At 38.2% G+C, this 23,755-nt stretch overlaps 2 protein-coding genes across 3 annotated transcripts; one reads left to right on the top strand and one right to left on the bottom strand.

Moving 5' to 3' along the window:
- Nucleotides 1–9,451: 9,451 nt before the first annotated feature.
- LOC117435288 (protein FAM167A-like) lies at nt 9,452–13,540 on the top strand. The gene is made up of 2 exons (XM_034058335.3): nt 9,452–9,755; nt 12,626–13,540. The coding sequence occupies exons 1-2, from the start codon at nt 9,585–9,587 to the stop codon at nt 12,857–12,859; spliced, it is 405 nt and encodes a 134-aa protein (XP_033914226.1). The 5' UTR covers nt 9,452–9,584; the 3' UTR covers nt 12,860–13,540.
- A 569-nt stretch (nt 13,541–14,109) lies between these two features.
- Nucleotides 14,110–23,459, bottom strand: si:ch211-153f2.3 (alanine and arginine-rich domain-containing protein). Of its 2 annotated transcripts, none has more exons than XR_009315088.1 (3): nt 23,197–23,345; nt 17,273–17,344; nt 14,110–16,326 (listed from the first exon to the last, which is right to left on the bottom strand). XR_009315088.1 is itself a non-coding variant. In XM_059012713.1 (3 exons), the coding sequence occupies exons 1-3, from the start codon at nt 23,369–23,371 to the stop codon at nt 16,156–16,158; spliced, it is 255 nt and encodes an 84-aa protein (XP_058868696.1). In that variant the 5' UTR covers nt 23,372–23,459; the 3' UTR covers nt 14,110–16,155. The 2 variants fall into 2 exon arrangements, 1 of the variants encoding a protein (XP_058868696.1); XM_059012713.1 differs by lacking the exon at nt 23,197–23,345 and adding an exon at nt 23,360–23,459.
- Nucleotides 23,460–23,755: the final 296 nt, after the last annotated feature.

Raw genomic sequence — 23,755 nt, 5'->3', positions numbered from 1 at the left:
ATTTTAATATAATCCAACTATGAAAAACATCCCTTAAAGTGTATATTATTTTAAAAGGCAACAACATATAACTGTTTTTTTTTACCCGAATTGTGTAGACTAGACATTATCATTAATATTTTATTTTGCCTATATTTATCCTTTATTCTCAACAGGTCTTGAAAACACACCTCTTAATAAATAATTTGTATGAACATTATGATGTTTAACACAACTTTGATAATAAAATATGAAATGCACTTGCACTGATGGTTTCAAATAAAACAAAAACACTGTTTGCTGCCGTACCAGCTCTGTGCCACCCATAGTTCAGTCTCTTTGTGGCAGGCCTGGAGGACAGCCATAATGAACACAAACTGATCATGAAACTGGCAAAGTCCACTAGAAGATGGGCTGCATCAGTCACCATGGCCAGACGTCCTGCAATGTATCCACCTGGTGAAGAGAAAAGAGAAATTCACATATTTGCCAAGATGAAAGCGAGGCGCTACCCCTTTTTATTTTAGTTTATTCATGATTATCTGTGTAAACATGTTATTTAAAACTTTGCTGCATAGTTCTACTTTCGGCATTCACAGGGATTTGGTGCTTATTTCCCCAGACAGGAGTTTCCTTTACAGGAATAGGGCAACTGTGTTTTTAGTATTGCTCCATAAAGCGTTGCCCGTCAGCGGCATTTGTGACCATCTGATTTTAGAAGGTGGTTCCGGTGAAGAATTTACAAAAAAAATCTTATATTCTTATCAGGGACAATAACCGTTTGTGGCAAAGTGGTTTGCAGTGTGCAGGTGCAGAGGTGATGCAGTGCTCCAAACAAAGACAAACAACACAGTTCTGATGAAGTGATGATTGTTTATTTATAATCCAAGAGTCGAAACTGACCAACAGAAATAATAATGAGATACAGGCAATACACAATGATGTGTACTGCTCTGTATATTTAATTACCAAACAATGTACACTGTATTCAAAACACATATACAGTCACCAGTCCTCAGTGAGTGCAGTAGTGCTCGTGCTGTAAATACAATTTATCATGCTCCAGTGCAGTGATGTTCCTCAGGGTAAGTGCTGGCCTCTGGCATCAGCTCCGGAACTTGTTAGCCGTCTAATAATAACAAGTAACAGACAAAAGCTAATTTTGATGTTCATACTTTATATTTTTTAAAAATCTTTTCTTTCAATTAGTTAGTATTTTTCATGACTCAGACTCAAGTCACGGCCGCAAAAGACTCGGACACGACTCAGACACGACCTTTTGTGACTCGGACTCGAACATTTAGGCTCCTTGACTCGGAGATATTAACAACGAGTCCTTTTTTATTTTCTATTACACAAATAATATTACAGTTACTAGGAAACCTGTGCACAATAACTCCCCCCCCCCCCACACACACACAAACAAATCCAGCTGGTGAACACCCCCCCACAAAAACCCATCTGCAACTATCGCAGACCAAGTTTTTTTTCCTCTTTTGCATTAAGTTCTATAAGGAATAAATGATGTCAACATGGTAAACAAGTAAGTACTTATTACTGTTTTACTTTAAACCGTGTTCTTTAAGGTTACTATGGAACACATATAGGAAACCATATATGCTCTATCAAAAAATGACATTGCCTGTGACCTCTCTAAGGTCAAATGTAAAACTATCTTATAATTCCTTACAGTGCACATAGGTTTATGGTTACTATATATATATGCTCTATCAAAAAATCACCTTGATCGTGACCTTTGACCTCTCCTTAAGGTTAAATGTAAAAATAGCTTGTATAACTTCTTACAGTGTGTAGATAGGGTCATGGTTACTATGGTGTTTAAAGCATCGTGAGATAATGAACTAATGCAGTATTTTGAATTGAAACTGCTCCATAAGACTGATCTGTTGCTGACATTTGAGCTGCAATGCTACAGCTTGCCAAAATGTCCAACTGGTACTGAGCTTGGAAGCCGTTAAACTGCCTGGCAGTTCTAGTTTTATTTATTTTTTGTTAATTTACTGATTACTACTGCCTGTTTAGGGTAATCAGTTATTAAATATACTGTACAGTATATTCATATTATTTTAATATTATTTCTATAATATTTTATATTATTATTTTTTTCATTTTGTTGATAGCTGCGTCAGGCTGGACAGTGCTTCTACCACTGAGGTTGGCCCCCTGGACCTCACCCAGGGGGCTATAAATGTTTCTCTGACTTCCAATTTGGACTGGTGTGAAGACTGATATCGTACAGCTTTCATAAACTGGGTTTCCAAAACTTTTAAGGATGTGCTCATTTGTAAGTCGCCCTGGATAAGGGCGTCTGCTAAGAAAATAATAATAATAATAATAATAATAATAATAATTTGGCCACCAAAAAATGTCAGAAATAATGATTAAAAAGAACAATATTCCATAAGAAAGCAGTGTGTACTATCCTTGTAAAGTCACTGAACCGGTACCAAACCACATGGTTCCGACACGGTACTGTACCCGTACCGACCTGGTGCGAAAGTCACCGAACGGGTAAGGACCCAGTTTCTATCAGATCCTCAAAACCATGGTTTTGAAACTGGTGTTAAGGGTGGCTTCCCAGTCACATAGAGGTGAGTTTCTACCTCAATTTTTTCACCCTAGCTACTTGTTGCCGGGGTTCTGTATGATAACACACAAGGCAGCTCCTCATCTTAGACTTTTAGCATTCCATTCATTCTGCAATATTGCCCTTGCCGACGGCTTTGGTACACTCAGCCATACGGTAAAGGTTACATTTCATACTTGAAATGTAGCATAACCCTGGTTCCCTGAAATAGAAATGTAACCATTGACCTTCAAGGTTGCTGCGTCCATGATTGCAGCATGCTTGAGAAGGAAAAACGACGATGAGATCTGTGAGCGCAGTCCTTTTGTGTCCTCAGGGGCGGGCCATGACTGCGTCACAGGCTCAGAGAGCAGCGTTGATATATCTTATTCAGGTTTCGAGTCTCTACAAGGTAAATACCCATATGGTAATGGTTACATTTCTATTTCAGGGAAGCAGGGTTATGATGATAATCTAACTTTCCAAATATTTATGTGTGCATTTCTAAGAATTTTATTTTACACAACTACAACTAGTCAGGTAACAAAGGGGGGGGGGGGGGGGGGGGGGGCAAGTTAACACAATTCACCAGTCTGCTACATTCTCTCTCACTACCAGGGAGCATGATGCTTAGCAATTCTGTAACCAGCGGTTCAAGGCATCCAGTAAGCATTCCCCCAAACGTACCTGGTTTCTTTATCATACTGTGCTGTAGTACAGCACAAAATAGTTTTATGATGTATGCAAATTAAAAAAGTTAATTTTCTTGAGAAATGACTGGTTGGAGAATGTATGGTTTATTACTCCACACAAACAATATCATGTTTATGTTATCTTTCTAAGAAAGGACACAAGATGGCAGTGAAGGACTTTAATTCATTATTATTATTTATTTATTTGGCAGATGCCATTATCCAAGTCAGCTTGAATTATTAAAGTGATGTGTTCCAAGGGTTGTTTGTCACAGAAAGTAAATGTGGAGGAGTATTAATCACCATATATGACACTGTGAGAGGTTAGCGTCACGGCCCAGGCAAACAGGAACAAGCAAAGCATGGCACAAGGGCCAACATGAATGGTTTAAACAAAAGAACAACACACTTTTTGGCTGGGCATTAGCCTTCACTACTAAGTTGCCAAACAGTTCAAAAATCACAGCACAAGCACAAGCACTCACCCCCTCCCACTCGCTGCCTCCCACCATGATCGGATTTTGACCATAGTCGCTTATTTAACGACCATTGCATATTCATAAGGGACAACTGACATGTGACTTTAAGCCCTAAGGACATTCATTCCTGAAAGAATATTTTAAACAAATTGAGATAAAGGTTAATGAATACCTGTGGCAAAGTGGCTGAGTGGATGCAGGTGAAGGGGTGATACAGTGCAGTAATGAAACACACAGAGATTTATAATCCAGTTTGGAAACAGTTTTTATTTATATTCAGGTCTGGTGACCAAATAATAATCCCTGGCAATACACAGCAATGTGTAGTGCACGGAGTATATAACAACAGGGTTGCAGTCCCAAATAGTAAACACAAAACGTCCCACAATATACTAACTAGGTCACCAGTCCTGGGTGTGTGCAGTAGTGCTCGTGGTGGGTGATACAAGTTTATTTAGTGGCAGTGGTGAGGTGATGTTCCAGTTTAGTGCTGGCCCTTGGCGACAGCTCCGGAAACGTGTTTAGCCGTCAAGCAATGTACAAGACAAGACAATTACAAACAAACAATACACAACACTCACAATTTCAGTTTCCGTATTATTTTCACTGCCCTTCTCGGTTCTACTCACATTTAAACCAAAGCGAAGGAACGGATTGCTATTCTCCGCCCCCTTTTATGCCGTCACACACGACCCCTTGGTAAACGAGCGCAACCATCTCTCCAATCTGCAGCTGCCATGTCGTTTCCATCAATGCGTTCTTGCAACAGAGTCTCGCCTTCATCCAGACTGGCCGACTTCCCGACCCTGGGAAAGAACTGTCAGACCAGCCCGTCCAAAGAACTCTGTTCTCACTGCTTAGCGCCCTCACAGGTCGGGAGGGAAATTTACAACCAAGAATCATTGTATTTCTGTCACAATACCTCATTAGCATAACGTTTTCATCGGTTCTGAAAGTCAACCTGCTAATCATAATAACAGGAAAATGCTATCGACAACTAGGTGTTATTGAACGCTTGGTGCGGTGAAATCTAAACTAACAACAGCCTTATTTAAAAATGTAAAGTTATCACCATTGTCAAAACAAGTAATCTGAACATTTAAAAAAGGTCATCCCCCAAAAAATGTTAAAATAAACCATACAAAAAAATATTTGTAATTTAGGCCAGATTTTCTTTAAACTCATAACATTTCTAAACACACCTTCCTTTCCCTCTTCGACGTGCCTGCATGTACCTCTGTATTGCTGTCGGTAGATTCCTTTAGACTATGTTTTCAACAGGGCTCTCAGGGAACATTTATAAGGCTGATGATGTCATCAAAAGGACACAGATTTAATTCTTGAACGACTATATACCCATTCATAAATAGCTTAGCGACAGTCGCCCATCTGCACAGATCATTTTATGAATATCAATATGGACGACTTTTGTTAGTTTTAAATAAAATGTGATTAATTAGAACAATCGGCAAGTACTTTTATGAATAGCAAAAAGGGCCAAGGCTGCCACTTAACATTCTCCATTGTTTGTCTCGGAAGCATCCCTCTATTAATAAATGCCCCATATTCTCCTTATATATTCAAGATAGGTCATTCACACCAATTGCCCAATGCGTGAGGATTGTTTTTCAATTATTATTTTTTTTACAGGATAAAAGAACAATTATAATTCTAAAAAGAATGTTTATTTCTGTTGTGGTAATACACTTGGTTAATTGCCCCCTCCCTGAAGACTGGGATTACAGCTGCTGGAGGGGAGACAAGAGGGAGGAGTCGGTGCGTCCTGCGCCTGAGTGGGAGGAGCCCGAACGTCCTGCGCCTGAGTGGGAGGAGCCCGAACGTCCTGCGCCTGAGTGGGAGGAGCCCGAACGTCCTGCGCCTGAGTGGGAGGAGCCCGAACGTCCACAGCCCAAGAGGGGGGAGTCGGTGCGTCCACAGCCCAAGAGGGGGGAGTCGGTGCATCCACAGCCCAAGAGGGGGGAGTCGGTGCGTACACAGCCCAAGAAGGGGAAGGCCGAAGGTCCACAGCCCAGGTACCTGCCAGCAGAGGAAGAATACCTGCTGGTGCCACCTCTGTCTCCATGGGAGGACGACGTGTCGCTCCCACCACCACCAGCAGAGGGAGAATACCTGCTGGTGACACCTCCGTCTCCATGGGAGGTCTGTGAGTCGCTCCCACCTCCGCCAGCAGAGGGAGCATACCTGCTGGTGCCACCTCCACCGCCCTGGGAGGACTGGGTGTCGCTCCCACCTCTGCCAGCAGAGGGAGAATACCTGCTGGTGCCACCTCCGTCTCCATGGGAGGACTGTGTGTCGCTCCCACCTCCGCCAGCAGAGGGAACATACCTGCTGGTGCCACCTCCACCGCCGTGGAGGGACGACGTGGCGCTTCCACCACCGCCAGCAGAGGGAACATGCCTGCTGGTTTCCCTGTTGCAGCCAGAAGGGGAGGAGCCGCCTTCGCTGCCAGAAGGGGAGGAGCCACCTTTAGCTGCCAGAAGGGGAGGAGCCGTCTTCGCTGCCAGAAGGGGAGGAGCCGCCTTCGCTGCCAGAAGGGGACGAGCCGCCTTCGCAGCCTGAAGGGGAGGAGCCCCTGCCGCCTTCGCAGCCTGAAAGGGAGGAGCCCCTGCCGCCTTCGCAGCCTCAAGGGGAGGAAGCCCTGCCGCCTTCGCAGCCTCAAGGGGAGGAAGCCCTGCCGCCTTCGCAGCCTGAAGGGGAGGAAGCCCTGCCGCCTTCGCAGCCTGAAGGGGAGGAAGCCCTGCCGCCTTGGCCGCCAGAAGGGGAGGAGCCCCTGCCACCTTGGCCGCCAGAAGGGGAGGAGCCCCTGCCGCCTTGGCCGCCAGAAGAGGAGGAGGAGCCCCTGCCGCCTTGGCCGTCAAGAGGAGAGGAGCAGGAGCTACCTCTACCTCCACCAGCATTGGGAGAAGTTGAGCTCCTGCTGCCGCCTTCATGGCCAGGGGCTCCCCTCCCGCCGTCGGCATCGCCTGGGGTTGCCTGTGTCTCCCTTGCGTCTCCTAGGGTTGCTGCCGGTCCTGCGTCGCCTCCCGAGGGTCCGCCGCCGTTGCCTCCCGAGGGTCCGCCGCCGTCGCCTCCCGAGGGTCCGTCGCCGACGCCTGGGGTCGCCAGGGATCCTGCTTCGCCTGGGGTCGACAGGGATCCGGTTTCGCCTGGGATCACTACGCTATGGCCGGAGCCCTACGGAGGGGACCTGCTGGTCATGAAGAGGAGGGGGAAGGTCAGGAGACCAGCTCCCCCAGCGGCACTTTCGCGGCAGGAGATTGTGTGGTCTGAGCCCCACGGAGGGGACCTGCTGGCCATGAAGAGGAGGGGGAAGGTCAGGAGACCAGTTCACCCAGTCGCATTTTCGTGGCAGGAGATTGTGTGGTCGGAGCCCCACGGAGGGGACCTGCTGGTCATGAAGAGGAGGGGGAAGGTCAGGAGACCAGCTCCTCCAGCCGCAATTTCGCGGCAGGATAGAGTGTGGAGGGAGCCCCGGAAGAGGGAGCTGCCGGCCACGAAGAATTGGGGGGTGCCGGAGATTCCACCATGGCCACCCCCCAGAAGCAACTTGCTTCCCCCTCTTCCAGGACATTGAGACTCAGGGGGGAGGTGGCCGTTGGGGCCATGTGTGCTTCGCACAAGGGGGGGATATGTAACAGGGCGAGCAGCCCTGTACATTGTTTTGTTTATTTATTTTAGAACGAGGGTTCATCCTCCGCCCCTGTGCAGATTATTGTTTTTGTTTATTATGATTTATTGTATTTATGTCGGCGAGCGCCGTATGTTTTGTTATTGTTTTGTATTTTGACGGCGTAGCCGGTTTGTTTTGTTTAGCGTGGATGGGTAGCCCCATCCACAACAATTAAAACTCGTGCAGAAGGTGAACCATCTCCCTAATTAATTACAGGATTAATTTTGTTGCTAATTGGGAGATGGTTCACCTTAATAAAAGCCTGCAGCTCTCGGCACTCGGGGTGGGTGTCAGAAGGAGAGAGTGTGCGAGAGGAGTGATGGAGAAACGAGAGAAAGAAAGTAAACATAGGAACAGTGAAGGCAATCTGCCCAGCCTGACCTGTGTTGCAGTTATTTTGTGTTCGTGATTTGTTTTTGTTTGAAACCTTTTATTTAGCTCTGTGAGCGCAAAGTTTATTTTTGTTTAAATATTTTATTTATTTTTGGATTCTTTAAATAAAACGGCGCACGCGCCACTGCACCATACCTTTTGTTGTTGTTGTGCCTTCTTCTGCCGTGACGTCAGACCAGTCAGCCATTCCTGTCACAGTCTCTATGATCAGGAAACCAAAAATGGGAAAACTGCGACATAGTCCATTTATATTGGGCCATTTATAAAACTTGACCAAGTGAATCATGGGATACATCAGTGCTCCAAATACCTTGGAGCATTTGATGTCAGTCATCCAAAAGGCTAAAAGCCACAAAACTGCAGTGTTAGATCAGATCTGAAGGTCAATGGCACCAATAAATGCGTCTGTTTATGTAATTTGTGTTTACATAACCCTGTAACTTTGAAATTAGTGCAAAGTTTCCCATGTTTTTTTTCCAAAATGAAATAATAATAATAATAATAATAATAATAATAATAATAATAATAATAATAATAAATGCACACACATACACACATGTATTATTCTCTAGAAAATATTGACATTCCGTATATACTGAAATTGCTGTAAAATGCTTAATACATATTTGAAAACAACATTATGTTTCTATTTGATATGCCACCGACACAAAGCCTTTTTAAAAATGTGTGTTTCAACCTTATCTGCATTTCAAGGTGTTTTCATTTTCCTGGTTATTTTCAGGAAACCATAAAACAAGTTCCCACTTTAAATCTCCATAAAAAGTGTGTAATGCGGAGCCACATCTCCTTGGTAACAGGGTACTTCTGTGTGCAATGTATTACTAAATTCAATAGTTGACCATTCACAAGTGAAACCCTAAATTAGACTGTTACTCAGATCAAGCATTCATATCCATGAAAGTGAAATCACCTGAAAAAAATAGCATGAAAAAACTTTACAAATCATGCTGGGTCCTTCAGTTCACATGAATAGGCAAATAACACCCCTTGTGTTACTTGAGCATTCTTACAGATCAAGTCTCCATGCTGGAAGTTGCCTTGGCATTGGTCAAGCTATAGTCCTATGTAAAACACCATCTTAAGGGACTATTCACAAAGCTGTTATGTCTGTTTTATTAATAAAGTTTGATATGTATGAACCTGTTCTAAACTTTTGTAATGCCAATTTTAGTTCAGATCTGTTTTATGAACGTCAACCTGTATTGTATTTATAAAAAAAGACAAACTTTTTAAGGTGTGTTTGGCAAGCAGCTAACAAACAAGAGAATATATAATAAATAAACTTTTTTTTTTGTTTTCCTTTCAGATTGTAATATGTATTGTATTGCATAGTAACAAGGCAGAACTGTAATGAATTGAATTGCAGAGCTGCTGTTTTTAAACTACTGGATTGCACTGTATTATACTGCAATCCTTGAAGTATTTTTGTTACACAAAAGTTAGCCTGGTAAAATTCCACCTTTTGTTATTAACCACTTGACATAGTCACCGACAAGCTACTGCGTAGTCCCTCCCCTTGATTTGAATCATTGGGTGATCTAAAAAGCACTGTAAACCGGGATTTTAGTATTTCAATTGGTTCTGCTGACATCAATCAATTTACATCACATTAGTTGTTTTCAGCTCATTAAAAGCTTCCCTGGATTTAGGTTCCAGTCACTGCATTTACCATTAGCACACCAGCACTGTGAGTTTGCCACCGACAAAGCTGTATATTCTGCAGCTGAAAAGACACCATCAAAATGGAATTGGTTCTGACAAGACTTAAAGACTTCTCTTTGAAGTCTTACACATTCAACGACTGCAAATCAGCAGAAGTTCCTTCTTTCAGAAATAACCGGGATGACGAGGAAGAGAGCAGGCAACAGAAGTTAGACATTGAGGGTGCCTTGGCTTGGCTCAGAAAAGAACTGGTAAGACTGGTTGTGCTGTTAGTGAATCAGCTCATGCACTCCAATAAAATTATTTTAGTGTGAGATTTCATCATTTATAATAATGCTTTTTTTTTGGCAAGTTTTTAATTTACTTTAACTAAAATCAAATAATGTGTTGTCAAATATACATCGAAGCCAGTTTGGAAATTAGATATTTAATAAAGATGTTGATACTATTTATTTTTTAATAATCATTTGTTTGAAAAAAGCAGCAAAAATATACTGTAGTAATTGTACTGTAGCTTTCAATTGTAAAAATAAAATAAAATAAATAAAAACTGGAGGAAGTTGAATTTTCATGTACAAAAATAAAAGTAGCTGTCGAGTTCAGGTGAGAAAAACCAGTAGACATAGATTTATAGGTAATCAGGATATGCAAATTTCAGTATTACAAGAGCCAATCAAACCAAGTGAAAGTCGCCAAAAGGCTTCTATATTCACAGCGTTCAAAGTCAGACCACAGCAACTGCAGACATGTTTTGCCCTAATGATGGTCCATTTGGACTGAAACAAGTTAGTTAGTATCTTGTTTGTGTTCCATTAAAAATATAGAAGACATTCCCAACAGCTGGGAAAGAATACACACAAGCCAGAAAGGTGTTGAGTATACCACCTGGAAGAAATCATATCTGTCCTTGACTATGTTGCCTTATCTGTGGTCTATCTTACCTGAGTGCTGATTAGGGTCTGCAAAACCAGCCTTTAAAGTTTTTTTTTTTTTTTTTAAGTCTGGTAAAAACAGTTTTGCTGAGATTTTAGATTTCACAATATAGATTTTATGTCTAATATGTTTATATTTCTAGCTAGTAATTTCAACTATTGTAATAAATCATTCTGCTTGGTAAAAACTTGGATATTTTTGCCTAGATAAAATTAAGTGAATGATCAGATTAGTTATGATCGATACAGAGGATATGTAAAATCGTACCTATTATTTATGGGACTATCTAGAGTTAGATTCTCAACACTTTGAAAAGGTTGTTCAGTCCAACAAAATGAGTAGGTATATTTGTATAATTCAGTAAGTCATTCTTGTCCTTTTTATATTTTTTTATATTTCCATCAAATTACCTTGACTTAGTATATAATAATTCCAGCGATCTATTTTTCTCTTTATTATATTGATGTTTACATACTGTGAAAAACAAATGTTACTTTCTTCATGATAAAGATGTTAGTAACCAATTACTCTTCACAGCTGCCTTTAACATAACCAGGTATAAGGCTATAATATTGAATTAAAATTAAATGTGTGTTTCCTAGGACACTTGAATTCTGGGTACCAGATGGACAATTGCCTTCCACAGCAGTGAGCTTGTATTATTAAGAGATACTGTAACTGTTTCTAAGGAGGATAGTTAAACACAAGAATGTTTCTCAACACATTTCATAGGTCACGGGATTTAAAACAAACCAACAAACAAACAAACAAACAAACAAACAAACAAACAAAACCTGTTTATCAAGCCCTGCCATCTTCTATTTGAGAATACTGACACTATATTTAAGCCTCAAACGTGCATTTAACACTGCTTACTGGAACTTGTTATTGCATGCAGCTAAATCTCTTAAATTGAAAAGTGCAAATGAAACGTTCAAGAGATTAATAGTTTTGCAATTACAAAGCCTTGGAATTGTTAACAGATCAAAGACCACCATTAAATATCCTGCAACTAATTGCTAACCCAAGTGTGGAAATAACATTCATTGAAGAGCCAAGTAGCAGTTAAGCATTACATTGGTAAAGGTGGATTCTGCGTGCTTAAGCATTTGTAACACTTGAAATTAGCCTTGTAAAAGTGAATATAGGAGTTCTGATGATACTGTGCATGTCCCAATGCTTGTTGGAGGGTTGGGTATGTCACAAACATGCATCTGTCTAATTAAATAATCTCAGTCATCATTTGGACATGTAGCTGAAATTTGTTTAGTTGCTGACACATCTTGTGAGTAATTTGTCAAACCTGGATACTGCAGATGGTGTTTGGCATGTGTCTGTGGTTACCTGTAGAATTAAGGGTGTCAGCTGGTATCATAATGACTGATGATTAACTGTAATGGAGATTTAAATGGGTATGTTTACTAAGATCCCACGAAAGCAGCTTTTATACACCAGACTTTTGACTGCCTTTCTGTGCTTTCATCATGCCAGATTTGTTAAGGTTATTGTGTAGTTTTTGTGGTGGTGCATTGGGCAGGACTGATCTGTCTGGTAATCCTCCTAAAACATAAGTAGGGCAGATTTTAGTTAAGTAATCCACGTTACCCTTGATACACTTCAACACAGCTCTCCTCTCTCCTCCTAACTGAGAGATATTCCACAGAGTACAGCCCAGTAGGTGGCGCAAATTAACTATACGTTACTTAAAGGTACAGTAACCAATTATTAAAGGATCATTACAATTGACATCCTTTTTTAACTGTGCCACAGTGGAAATGTTGACACCCTTAATATTAATTTGCCTTGCCATATCGTCACTGCCTTCTCAATGTCTTTTTTTTTTTTTTTTTTTAGATTTTTACGTGCTGGGTTTGTATCCATTACTTTTGTTACAAAATTCCTCCATTTTGTTGAGTAACAAATATGTTCTAAAACACAAAATTCGTGTCTTTCCTGATCCTGTAAAAGTTAACTGTAGTTTTGAAAATTAAGCCTCAAACATTTCATCTTAAAAACTAGCAAGACATTTTTAAAAACTATTCTGAGGGCAGTGATTATCTCTGTCTAATATTAATAAGTACTCCATTATAAATTTGAATTCAGAATTTCATCTTGCCATGTGGCGTGCCTACCCCAAAAGCAAATCATAAGACCATTACTGGAATGTCTGTTGTGTTTATTTTGCCAGATGGATATGCGCTCCCAGGACCAGGTGCTTATTAAACAGCTGATGGAACTTCATAGTGGCATCCAGGAATTGAAACAGGAGTGTACTGATGGAAGTGATGTGGACTCTGAAAGCGATACTGAAGACAGCATCTATTCCAGCTCAGGAGATGTTTGCCCCAGTCCTTCCTCCTCTGCGAAGGCACTGTACATCTCCCGCAGAAAGACCTCAAGCAGAAGAAGCTCAATGCCTTAACTGTGTCCTATAGCATGTAGGGTCTAAGGAAGAGTTTTTATTTTACTTAATCATTTTCAGTAGACTGTTTGTAAAATTCAGTATAATGCAGGATTTATGTAATTAATGGATGGTTCATACACTCTGATTAATTAAAAAAAGAAATCCATATTTAAAGCCCAACTATGTACATATTACAAATACAAATAATGGGCCTAAAGCAATAGTCGATAGTCATATAATACTATCATGGCTAACAAACAAATTCATTAGACTGTAATTTGTGACGGGAGTGAGTATTTTGTAAATTTTCCAAAGATGAGATGCTGTCAGCAAATCAAGAATTGTAATTTACAAGAAAATACTTGAGGGTATTTGTTTGAATAGTGTTCTATTGTGATAACCCATCTATGTTTGACAGGTGCATTTGTTCACTGCCATTTCTAATTAGTTCTTGACAGATACTCACTGTATCACTGCAGGTGTTGAGTATGCCACTTAATAAAGAGCTTCAAAGCCATATTTATGTGTTTGCTTGTGTAAATGGGATTATAATGTTAGGAGCACTTACAAATCTCAATATTTCATGAAGTAAAGACTTTTTGATGCGACCCTGATGAAGACATGTTGTCGAAACGCGTTGTTTGCTGCTTCATTTTTGTTTGCTTGTTTTTAATGAAATAAACTTAGAACCTTTTTAAATATAAAATCACAGTGGTCCTGTTCGAATATTTGAGAGTGCGACCTGTCTTGGTGGACTTCACTTGAAAACTGGAAGAAGGAATTGTGAGTTCACAAATACTTTTTTCTTATATATATAATCATAGATAAACCATGTTATTTGTGCTTATGTCGAATCATAGCAATAAATCTGCTGGGCACGTCATAGCAAAAAATACATATGGGAAAAAAAGACTTTTTTTATTAAAAATAAATCTTGAAACAAATTATTCTCCAATAGTGATATATTGGTGCTTGTAGTTCTTGTCTAACTGGAAGCGTTCTTCCAGAGCTCTGCATGTCACTCTGGTCTGGACAGAGAAAAACACAGTTTCTTCAGGAGACCTTTTTTGGCGTACCAGGAAATTGCATCAGAAGAAAAAACTACAGTTTACTGCAAAGTTTAGTAAAAGTTTACTCTTAATTGTCCTGTAATTCTTGATATGTATTTTTTGTATGACTGTAAGTCGCCCTAGGTAAGGGCATCTGATAAGAAATAAATAATAATAATAATAATAATAATAATAATAATAATAATGAAAACTGGGGTGTTTAGATGCAGTGTATTTTAATGTTTAAACAGCAAGAGACTAAACATTACATACGAGAAAAGGTGAAGCATACACATGTGCCTATCAATATTCACTTTAATTAACTCAGTAGTAAACAATTTCTGAACTATATACGTCTACAGAAGTTAAATGTAAATAGACTGTACAATTGATAGAAATTTAAAAGGTAAGCACTAAGAAAGCACACCCTGTGTGAATCAAGGTGTAATGAATGTCCTATGTCAGGGAAGAGATGTAAACCTGGGTTATCAGGGCTCCACAGCAAACACGCAACCGCTGCTCTAAAAGAGTCAGGCTTTCATACCACACTGTTCAGACAGAGCATTTATGCACCAATAACCATCACAGAGGTTTCAACAACTGTTTAGTTTATTCACTTTGTGCCCACAGGGCCAGCACAGGTGCATCTCAATAGTGCAGCACTAATACAGATGTCAATCAGAAGCTCTCAATTCATAAGTATGGGAATACACATACAGTACAGGTTATCTTTCAGACTGAGTAAAATATAATCTTTAGTACTGGTAGTGTATGAAGTTACCACAAAGTTATACACAGAATTCCACTGTCTATAAAGTTTTAAAAAATGGTTAAAAAATAACCTCAAATTATATTTGTTTATTTTTTTAAGACAGACTTTACATTTGACATGCTTTATTTGTATAAAGTTAACAGTAGCAACTGTGCATGATAAATGAAATAGAAAAAAACTATTGTTTTAATACAGTGGAAATATTTTGTTGATCGGCCCGTTGTGTAATTTACTGTTTTCAATCTTTACGTTTATTTAAGTCAGATAGCAAAATAAAGAGGTAGCACTGTATTTGGAGGTTGGACTGACTTTAAATTCTGTGTCAGTCAAGTGTTCTCTTTCATAATTTCATAACCATAACAACTCTTTAAATATGATCTTCTTTATAAAGCATTTTCACATTACATTGCTTTTTAAATGTGTTTAAAAATTATATTTAAAAATTAATATATGGTGGGAGATCCCTCAGGTTTATAAATTCACTTCCCTTTTGTAATTTCATAAATAATACAAAAGAGCAGTGAAATCACATCGGAAGCTATTAAAAACAGAAATAAAAAGCTCTGTATTCAAATTTAAGTTTAACATCTGCAATTATTAAAAAAGCCATTTACTGTCTGAGTGGAAAATATATATATATATATTACAATGGCTTTGTGAATTCATCCAAAGGGCCTTCATTTGAAAGCAACACTTCTAACAGTTTAAAACTTGCAAGAAATAGGAGGGAGCAGCTATATTATTATTATTATTCTTAAAGATTATGTAGCTTCAAAAATCATTTCAATTTCCTTTACTATTTGATGGTGTTTGCAATCGTGCTGAGTGGTTCTGGGTTCCGTTTCTGCAGGTTCTTTTTATCAGTTGTCTCTACATCTGCATTTACCTGGCTTTGAGCTTGTTTGAAAGGTCACATTGCCACATGATTTAAATGGAATGAAGAAGGTTGTTCAGTCTTGGCATTTAGGATTCTCTAGACAAGCTCAAAGGTAAGGGCAGATTTAGAGAAAATGAACTCAGAATGAACACACTAACTGTACCCTTTAAAGGTTTTGTGCAAGTTTTATGCCGTTAAAATGATTCTGTTCCTCCCAATAACTTGCCCTTGCACTTCCTTCAAAATAAGCATTTAAACATTTCAATCAAACACTTTTTTCCATGTATTCCTCAAACTCGGCTCAAGTTCTCTAAACCTATTTTACAATACGTGACTCTAAGTATGTTCCAGTACAGTATGTTCACTTATTTCAATATGTATAATATTCTCATATCCTCAAGTGCAAAACGTAGGCCTTCTGTTAGGTTGCCAGTGTGCTACTGTTAACATACGATAGTCTAATATAAGACAACATTTTGTATTCATTTTGTATTCCTGTTTTACAGGCACATTGACAGTTGGTAGTCCATTGTGAGATAACATGCTGATATTTGGAAAAGATGACTCAGCAGAAAAAATAAAAACTCAGGTGCTTGAGAGCATCTGTTTCTTCAGTTCACTGAAGTTCACTGCCATGGAAAGGTGTTTTAAGGTCGTTGTTATTAGTCACAGCTTTTGGTTTCTTGTCTGGACTTGATGATTCATTTTCTTGTCTTAGTCGCTGTATCTCTGTGTTTAAGTCCAATAATGTTTTAGCAAGCTGTCTGTCCTGGGATCGCATCTCCAGCTGTCAATCCACAAACAAACACACACATTACTTTACATTATAACATAGATGGCACGAAACAAATCAGACCGGACGTTTATGAAGGATTGATTAGTTAGGCATTTTGCACTTGTGAAAACTGCTATATATTTTCAATGTCAACATATAGCTGGTGTTTGCTTGTCCATCACTACAAAGCATATCCTCTCTATGAAACAAACAGCCACTGAGATTAGTACTTGTGGTCTACATTCTGTATATGTTATATATCTTTTCTCCTGAACCTACCTGATTTACTAGTTAAAAGAATGCAAATGTATACCTAAGGCCAGGAGATGCTACCACAAAGTGCCTGAATGGCCAACTAACACAACTTTGTTTTCAGTGTCCTTATTGGGTCCAGTGGAAGGGAACATTACTTTAGTGGCTATAAGAAGTTTAACATGTTTATACCCCCAAGGGAGTAATATAAGGAAGTTCAAAAATAGTATTAAACTCTATACAAATTTATTTATAGCTATGAAAAACATGAAATGCAATGCAGTATATTGATTTAAAAAATGTTTGCGTGTAATGTAAACCTAATAGTTTTCATGACGAATATCTCACTGGTGCCTATGATATACCTTTTACACTAACGACTAATGACAGCGGGACATAACATTAAATCAAATATAAAATATTGAATAAATAGGTAATTATCTACAATATCTTAGCTGTACGTGTATGTGTATCGTTTATATCAACATGAATCTATTTAGATATAGTTAACAGCTCAATTGGTATTAAAATCATCTATGGTATTGGGCTTGATAAATTATGATAATGTTTGTATTGTTTTTGAAAGAAGTACTATACAACTTGAAGACCTAAACAATTAAATAAAGAAATACAACAACACAGTTACAGTAATAAACACATAAGCAGCATGCCAATGTGTATATAGTACAAGACCTTTAGTGCTTACCAATTCTGTCCGTAGCCATGTTATTGCTCCATCTATTTTAGCTCTCCTGAGCTCCTCATTTGCTTGGATGTCCTTTGCAACCAAATTACAAGAATCGTTAGTACTACAAGAAGCAGCTGCATGCTGTCCAGAGTCTCTGAAAGCGTTGATCAGTTTATTTTTTATGTTCTCTAACATCAGTGTAGAAACGGAATCTTCATACTGAGTCTCAGAATTCATTGTTCATACCAACAAAATAGCAATAAAAATTAGAGAGAAAGTTCAGATCCTGAAGTGAATTACTGTCTGGTGTAAGTCGCCTGTATGGCAATCCGGGATGTGCTGCTATTGATGTGTTGAATCTTTTAAAAGTCCCTTTGATTCTGCTTCTGCAATCTTTTCTCAAACTCTTATCGCATGCAAACTTTCTGAACAAAGAGTTTTACGCTGGGAGAGACTTGTTTTAACAGCCTTGTACTTGTCTTCATGGCACTGGCTGCTTTTTGTAATTGTTACTATGGAAAACCCCCTGCCAAACCCTATTGAGTGGTGGTGGGAAAATCTGGGACAAAGCCTATTGTTACTCCCAGGAGTGAAAGATTATGCCTCTCTCTTTTCAACAAAACTGGTTTGAGCATTTGAAAAGGGTGAGATTGTCACTGTTGTGCGAATGTGGGCAGGAGGGTGGGGTGCTTAAACAGTGTCAATTTATGTTCAATTCCTCAGTGGATCTGGCACCACCAATAAAAGGTCACTTGTACCACTGACAGACAGGTCGCCATGGTTAAGTACACAGGCTTTTGTAGCAGAGTTTAAAGATGTGAAACACATGCTTCTTGCAACAATTATAGACACATTTCGGACATTGCTTTCAGAAAATCAGTAACTTACTAGTAATATGAAAATTCTTTTCAATCTAGGAAAATAATAACTACTAAAAGGGTATTTGACCAACACAGCAAATCACACCAATGAAATGCTTATGTGCATAGATCTGTTATTAATTAGTGGGAGTTTTTATGTAAAGTAAATGTAAGATACTCAAAAATAGGACATTTTCAGTTTAATGTGTAATAAAATACTATGATGCAAGCTGATACATTTTCTTTTTAAATTGCATTTCGTAGCATCCCATCCCATTTTTTTTGAATGACACAGGCCCTATTCCCAAAACTTGGCATGTTTTGAGGCATGTTTCCTTGGCAACTGTTTTTCCACTGCTCTAGAGATGTTTAGAAGTTTTGTGAACTGCTAACTTGACTAAATTATTCAAAATAATCCTCAACAAAACATTCCTTATAACAGTTTTGTGAAAAGGGATTTTATTTTTGGTTTTAATCCCTGGTAGCAAAACATAAAAAGGTATATCTTAATAAGGTAATTAATAAAGTAGTTATTTATCTATGTTTATATTGATGAGGTTAAAGGGTGCATTTTTATTTTATTGTGTTACATGTTCCCATGTGTTGCTACAACTGTTTACGTAAGGTGTGTGTATTGTTTATTTATTTATTTTTTTACATTTTGACCACTTTTTAAAACTTTTAATTGCATTCCCTGCCTCAAAATGGCTTCCCATGTACCCGCATGGACCTCTAAGAACTACATTTCCTATCATCCTCCTGCTCACTGGTAAATCCATCTCAGTTATATATGTGAGCAGGAGGATGATGGGAAATATAGTTCTGAGAGGTCCATGGGAAGCCATCTTGAGGCAGGGAATGCAATTTAAAAGTTTAAAAAAGTGGTCAAAATGTAAAAAAAAAAAAAAATTAAACAATACACACACCTTACGTAAACAGTTGTATCAACACATGGGAACATGTAACACAATAAAATAAAAAGGTCCTTATGTACCCTTTAAGGATAATAAAATGAAATAATTTAAAATTAACTGGCAATATCTTAACGAAAGAGAGATTACTGTTACTGTAATAATACCTTTTGTGATGACTTGCTGTGCCCATTTTAATATTTTCTTTTAGGGTTTAGGTACATAAATATCAATATAGAAATCTTGATTTGGAAGTGTTTTTTTTATAAACTACCTAAGTGGTTTGCGGCTGTGGGGCTGACTACAAGCAGTGTCAAAATGAAAGCTGACTACAGCAACGCTCCATTTGAGTAGTGGTCATTCAAGTGTGAACATGCGTATGAGCTGAAGAAGGGCCAACAACTGAAAAACGACAGCATTCAGCTAGTGATAATGTCTTTCCTCATGGCAAAACACAGTGAAATTTGCCTTAGCAGATACTCACTGGTGACTTTGACATTAAACAGTGGTTCTTAGAACAGTTTTGTAAGACCAGGACATGATTCAAACATTGCTGGGATCCCTTAAGCATTGTGTACTCGGGAAGGCATGCAAGCATGCAGAAGAATAATGGAAACTAAAAAACACAAGCAGACAAAGCCCCCACACTGTGAGATACCAGGGTGCCAGTTTATAGTCTGGGAACAATATCACTGCTTTATATCAACATAATGACACTCATTTATTTATCCTACTCTTTGTGCACACAGTCTTGGCTTTGACATTAAACTTTTAAGCTTTTTTATTCTTTTACTCAAGCCAATTCAGTTCTGGACAATAAGACTGCAATCTTGTTCTTTACTGATAGAGAAATGTAATTGTTTTATTTATTGGTAGTTTTGCTGTTGCTTTAACAAACGTTATGCATGGGGCAGCCTTTGCAGATACAATATCTCAATGTAACAATTCATTTAAGATTAAGAATTAGGATGCTGACCTTTGTATGGGTTTACAGTGTGTATTGTAACTTTACACAGTATATGTCCCATTGAGTAAGCAATGATCCCACTTAGGAAAACAGCCACAACACTGTAAAATGTATGTTGATTGAGTGTTTTGAAGTTAGATGAAGATTCTAAGTTACAAAATGTAGACGTTCTAAAGATTCACAGCATCCCACAGAAACCCACTTATTTCACATCAAGTAGAGAAACAGCAATACATCACTGCTCTGTTAGTTCCCTTACACAGATGGAACCGAAGCCATAGAAACAAAATGTACTTCATCATTTCTGGTAATAGGTCTGGCCTTTCTATAAAATCTCCTTGTTGCTATGGCCTATTTTCCATTCGAATGTAGAAGAAAGCATTTACATTGCTAGGGGTTTTGTCATAAAATCCTCATTATTTGTAAACAGCTGCAAATGTCAGTGAGTGGTTGTTAAACACTGCTGCTTCTTTTAGAGACGCTTTATTTGTGGCTAAAGTTAGATCACAATTGTTATGTTCTCACATTTAAAAGAACTGGGCCACATTAATTGTGTAAAGCGTGGTTCTGTGGACCCTTTATGGGCAAGTTTTATCAAATATATGACAACATGAAATTCCAGTGGGGGCAATCTGAATTATAAATAATACATTTTTGTGGCCTTATTTACAAGACTTTATTTGAATTAATTGAATCAAGTCTAGTTTATTTTCATTTTTTCAAAGCAAGGTTAACCTAATAGAATGTTTATAAACACTTAAAAAAAAGTCCTTATAAAAACATTAATTAAAATAGTCTAAAGGTTTGACCAACAAGGTGAACAAAGTTTCACAAACTTGTGAATTTTTTTTAAAAAAAAGTATACTTACAACAGGAAATACTTAAACATGACCTGCTATGAATAGATAAGGTATTTAGCTACATGTTCATTACATGTTTTGTCTTCTACTTGACTTACTGGTACTTTCTATGATTGAGTGTTTGATTTTATGATACAGTGTAGTTTTCCCACTTTTTCTCGATACCTTTTTTTGCAGAACAGTGTAGGACTGAGAGGCTGCAACCACTTGGAATGTATGATCTGTACTGTTTTTTAAATATGGCTATAAATTATACTTCAAATAACATTTTACAAAGACTAAGCTGCATGGTCTGCACTGCAAGCAAAGTGACCTCCTGATTAACTTTTTTTTTTTTTAAATGGACACTGCTCAGTCTAATAATATCCAAATATAATGCTTGCTTTAAGTCGTTAAAATCTCTCCCTGGTGTTTTACACTTTTTTTTACAGATAAATATATCCTAAAGAGATTCACATGCACTAGTAGATGTTTGATTTTCATAACCTTGGTACAGTATGATCACTGTTAGCATGAACACAGGAAGTAATAGAGTACTTCCCTCAAACCTGTGGGATTGTGGCAGGATATATGTAATTTATTTTTCAATACGCATTACTAAACAATACTAACCCTGCTCATACATTTTTTTATGAATCATAAACGCTTACTATTTGTTGGGGTTTTACCCTTAAAAATGAGACAAGAGAGGAAAAATAGTTTTTGAAGTAATGTGCTGCTGCTACCCAGTGGTGAAAGTCATGTTTTTTTTTGTTTTTTTTGTAAAAGGTGTGCAGGCCGAATCTTTTTCCTGAAAGTTATCTGAAGAGCAGTTCCTTAGAAGCAGTTACAACAAAAGTGTCTGAAAATTCTGTCAGCTGTAAAACATTCTTTTCAAAACCAGTACACCGCAAAGCTTAGTCTTAGTCTTTAAGTTATTTCAAAACTATAGAGCCCTCTAACTTTGTGCAGGCTTGAAATGTCAAGCTTTAAACAAACCCATTTCAATGGTTTAACTAAACAAGAATGTAATAATAACATTATAATTAATCAAAGCCTTCTTAATATATGTCACAGGAAACCATCTGGACTAACAACAGTCCAGTCAGCCTTGAACATGCTAGTGACCACACTTTTGAATCCTAGATTATCGCTGTGGTCCATCAAGCGCACAGCTGCTGTACTATTTAATGCATAAAATAGCAAAGGCATCGGTTTAGTAAATACAGTAGGCCTGCCCTGAGCAAAGCTAAGGAGGACTGTGCTGATAATAAAGGCTGTATTTTTATCACGGTTATCACGGATTCCATGATTTCGAAATGTACCCATCTTTTTTTATCACTTAAAAATAAATATGGCAAACGTTGGAACTACCTGTAACACTCCATGATTAAGGGCAGCAGTGTGGACTAGTGGTTAGGGCTCTGGACTCTTGACTGGAGGGTCGTGGGTTCAATCTCAGGTGGGGGACACTGCTGCTGTACCCTTGAGCAAGGTACTTTACCTAGATTACTCCAGTAAAAACCCAACTGTATAAATGGGTAATTGTATGTAAAAATAATGTGATATCTTGTAACAATTGTAAGTCGCACTGGATAAGGGCGTCTGCTAAGAAAGAAATAATAATGATGAACGTGGCAGCCAGTTAGTTTGCTTCCGTGAAATTATTTAACACACTGCACAGGGCTGCACAATTTCTTCAAAATGTCTTCAATAAAAAAAGACACCAACTGCATCAAAAATCGGAAATATTTCTGCTAAAGATCCCTCTGTGCAGTAGAAGAAGGGGACATTTCATGCATCTGTTGTTACTTTTACATGTATTTATGTTTTTATTTTGTTTGATAGAAGGTAGACATAAAAAACAAAATATTCTACAATTTAGCATTTAGCATTTCTACAGAAAATTATACATTTTGAATGTGACACTATTTTTCTGTTTTAATAAATATTATGTTTAGTTGTGAAATATCTTGAAATACTTATTTTAAGACCATGAAATAGCAATTATTCACCATTACAACCCTAACTATAAGCTCCTAAAATAGTCATAGAAATAAGAATGCCTTGATTAGACTGTTATGTGAATGAATAGATTGCTTCCTGTAATATTTCTATTTATCATTATATTTCTGTGAAATGTACATGTTTGATTTTATGAAAATTGATATTGTGACAATTCAGGGCCCGTCGATGAAGGCTCTTCTACTGTGAGTTGTATGTGTCCCCAGCCAAACGCGAGAGCGCTAACGCGTCAAGGTCAAATACCACAATGTTGAGCCTTCATCAAGAGGGCACGATTGCTATTAGAAAATACTTTTTCTCATTATTTTCTTTACAAAAACACTTTAAAACATAGATTTACCTTGAACTGTAATGATTTGTCTCGTACCCTTCCACTGAGAAACGTTTTATGAAAATAGCCCCGAAAATGTTATAAAAGATGACATACTTAATGAGAGAGAGAGAAAAACATAACTATTAAATAAATTAACTTTTTTTAATTGTCAGAGCTGTTTATACTTTACCTGGACAGTCATGTGTATGGAGCAATATTACTGAATGGTCCGTATCTGAAAGGTGCCGAGCTCCAGTCGAGCTGACAGGCTGTGATTGGCTGATTCGACAGTTGTGGGTACAGGACTGGTTGCTTTCATCGGTGCAAAGTATTGATTGGCTAGTTCTGATGGATAGTACAATAAAATTTGGACCAATTGTGTCTTTCTTTAGTTTTTTTTCTGTCCAATAGATGTGAACCGTGTTTTCATTACTGCAAGTCAAAATGTAAAAGCCTGCACTTGGGTGGATTGATTTTAAGTTTGATTCCCAGATGCTGTAATGTTCCAGCTAGTGCCTACTGTCTGAAAGAAGCCTGTTAGAGCTGGAAGACTGCTGGTTCTGAATTATTTTCTAATACACAAATT

The sequence above is a fragment of the Acipenser ruthenus genome, chromosome 3 (genome assembly GCF_902713425.1).
Source record: "Acipenser ruthenus chromosome 3, fAciRut3.2 maternal haplotype, whole genome shotgun sequence".
In the NCBI taxonomy this organism is placed as follows: domain Eukaryota; kingdom Metazoa; phylum Chordata; class Actinopteri; order Acipenseriformes; family Acipenseridae; genus Acipenser; species Acipenser ruthenus.
This window is presented reverse-complemented; position numbering and strand designations above follow the sequence as displayed.

Bases quoted from the DNA above. Each gene is read 5' to 3' on its own strand.
- si:ch211-153f2.3 (XM_059012713.1), bottom strand. The intron at 16,327-17,272 runs GTAAGCACTAAA...GTGGATTGACAG, and splicing joins CATGGCTACGGACAGAATTG to CTGGAGATGCGATCCCAGGA.
- LOC117435288 (XM_034058335.3), top strand. From the start codon at position 9,585: ATGGAATTGGTTCTGACAAGACTTAAAGACTTCTCTTTGAAGTCTTAC. The intron at 9,756-12,625 runs GTAAGACTGGTT...TTATTTTGCCAG, and splicing joins CTTGGCTCAGAAAAGAACTG to ATGGATATGCGCTCCCAGGA.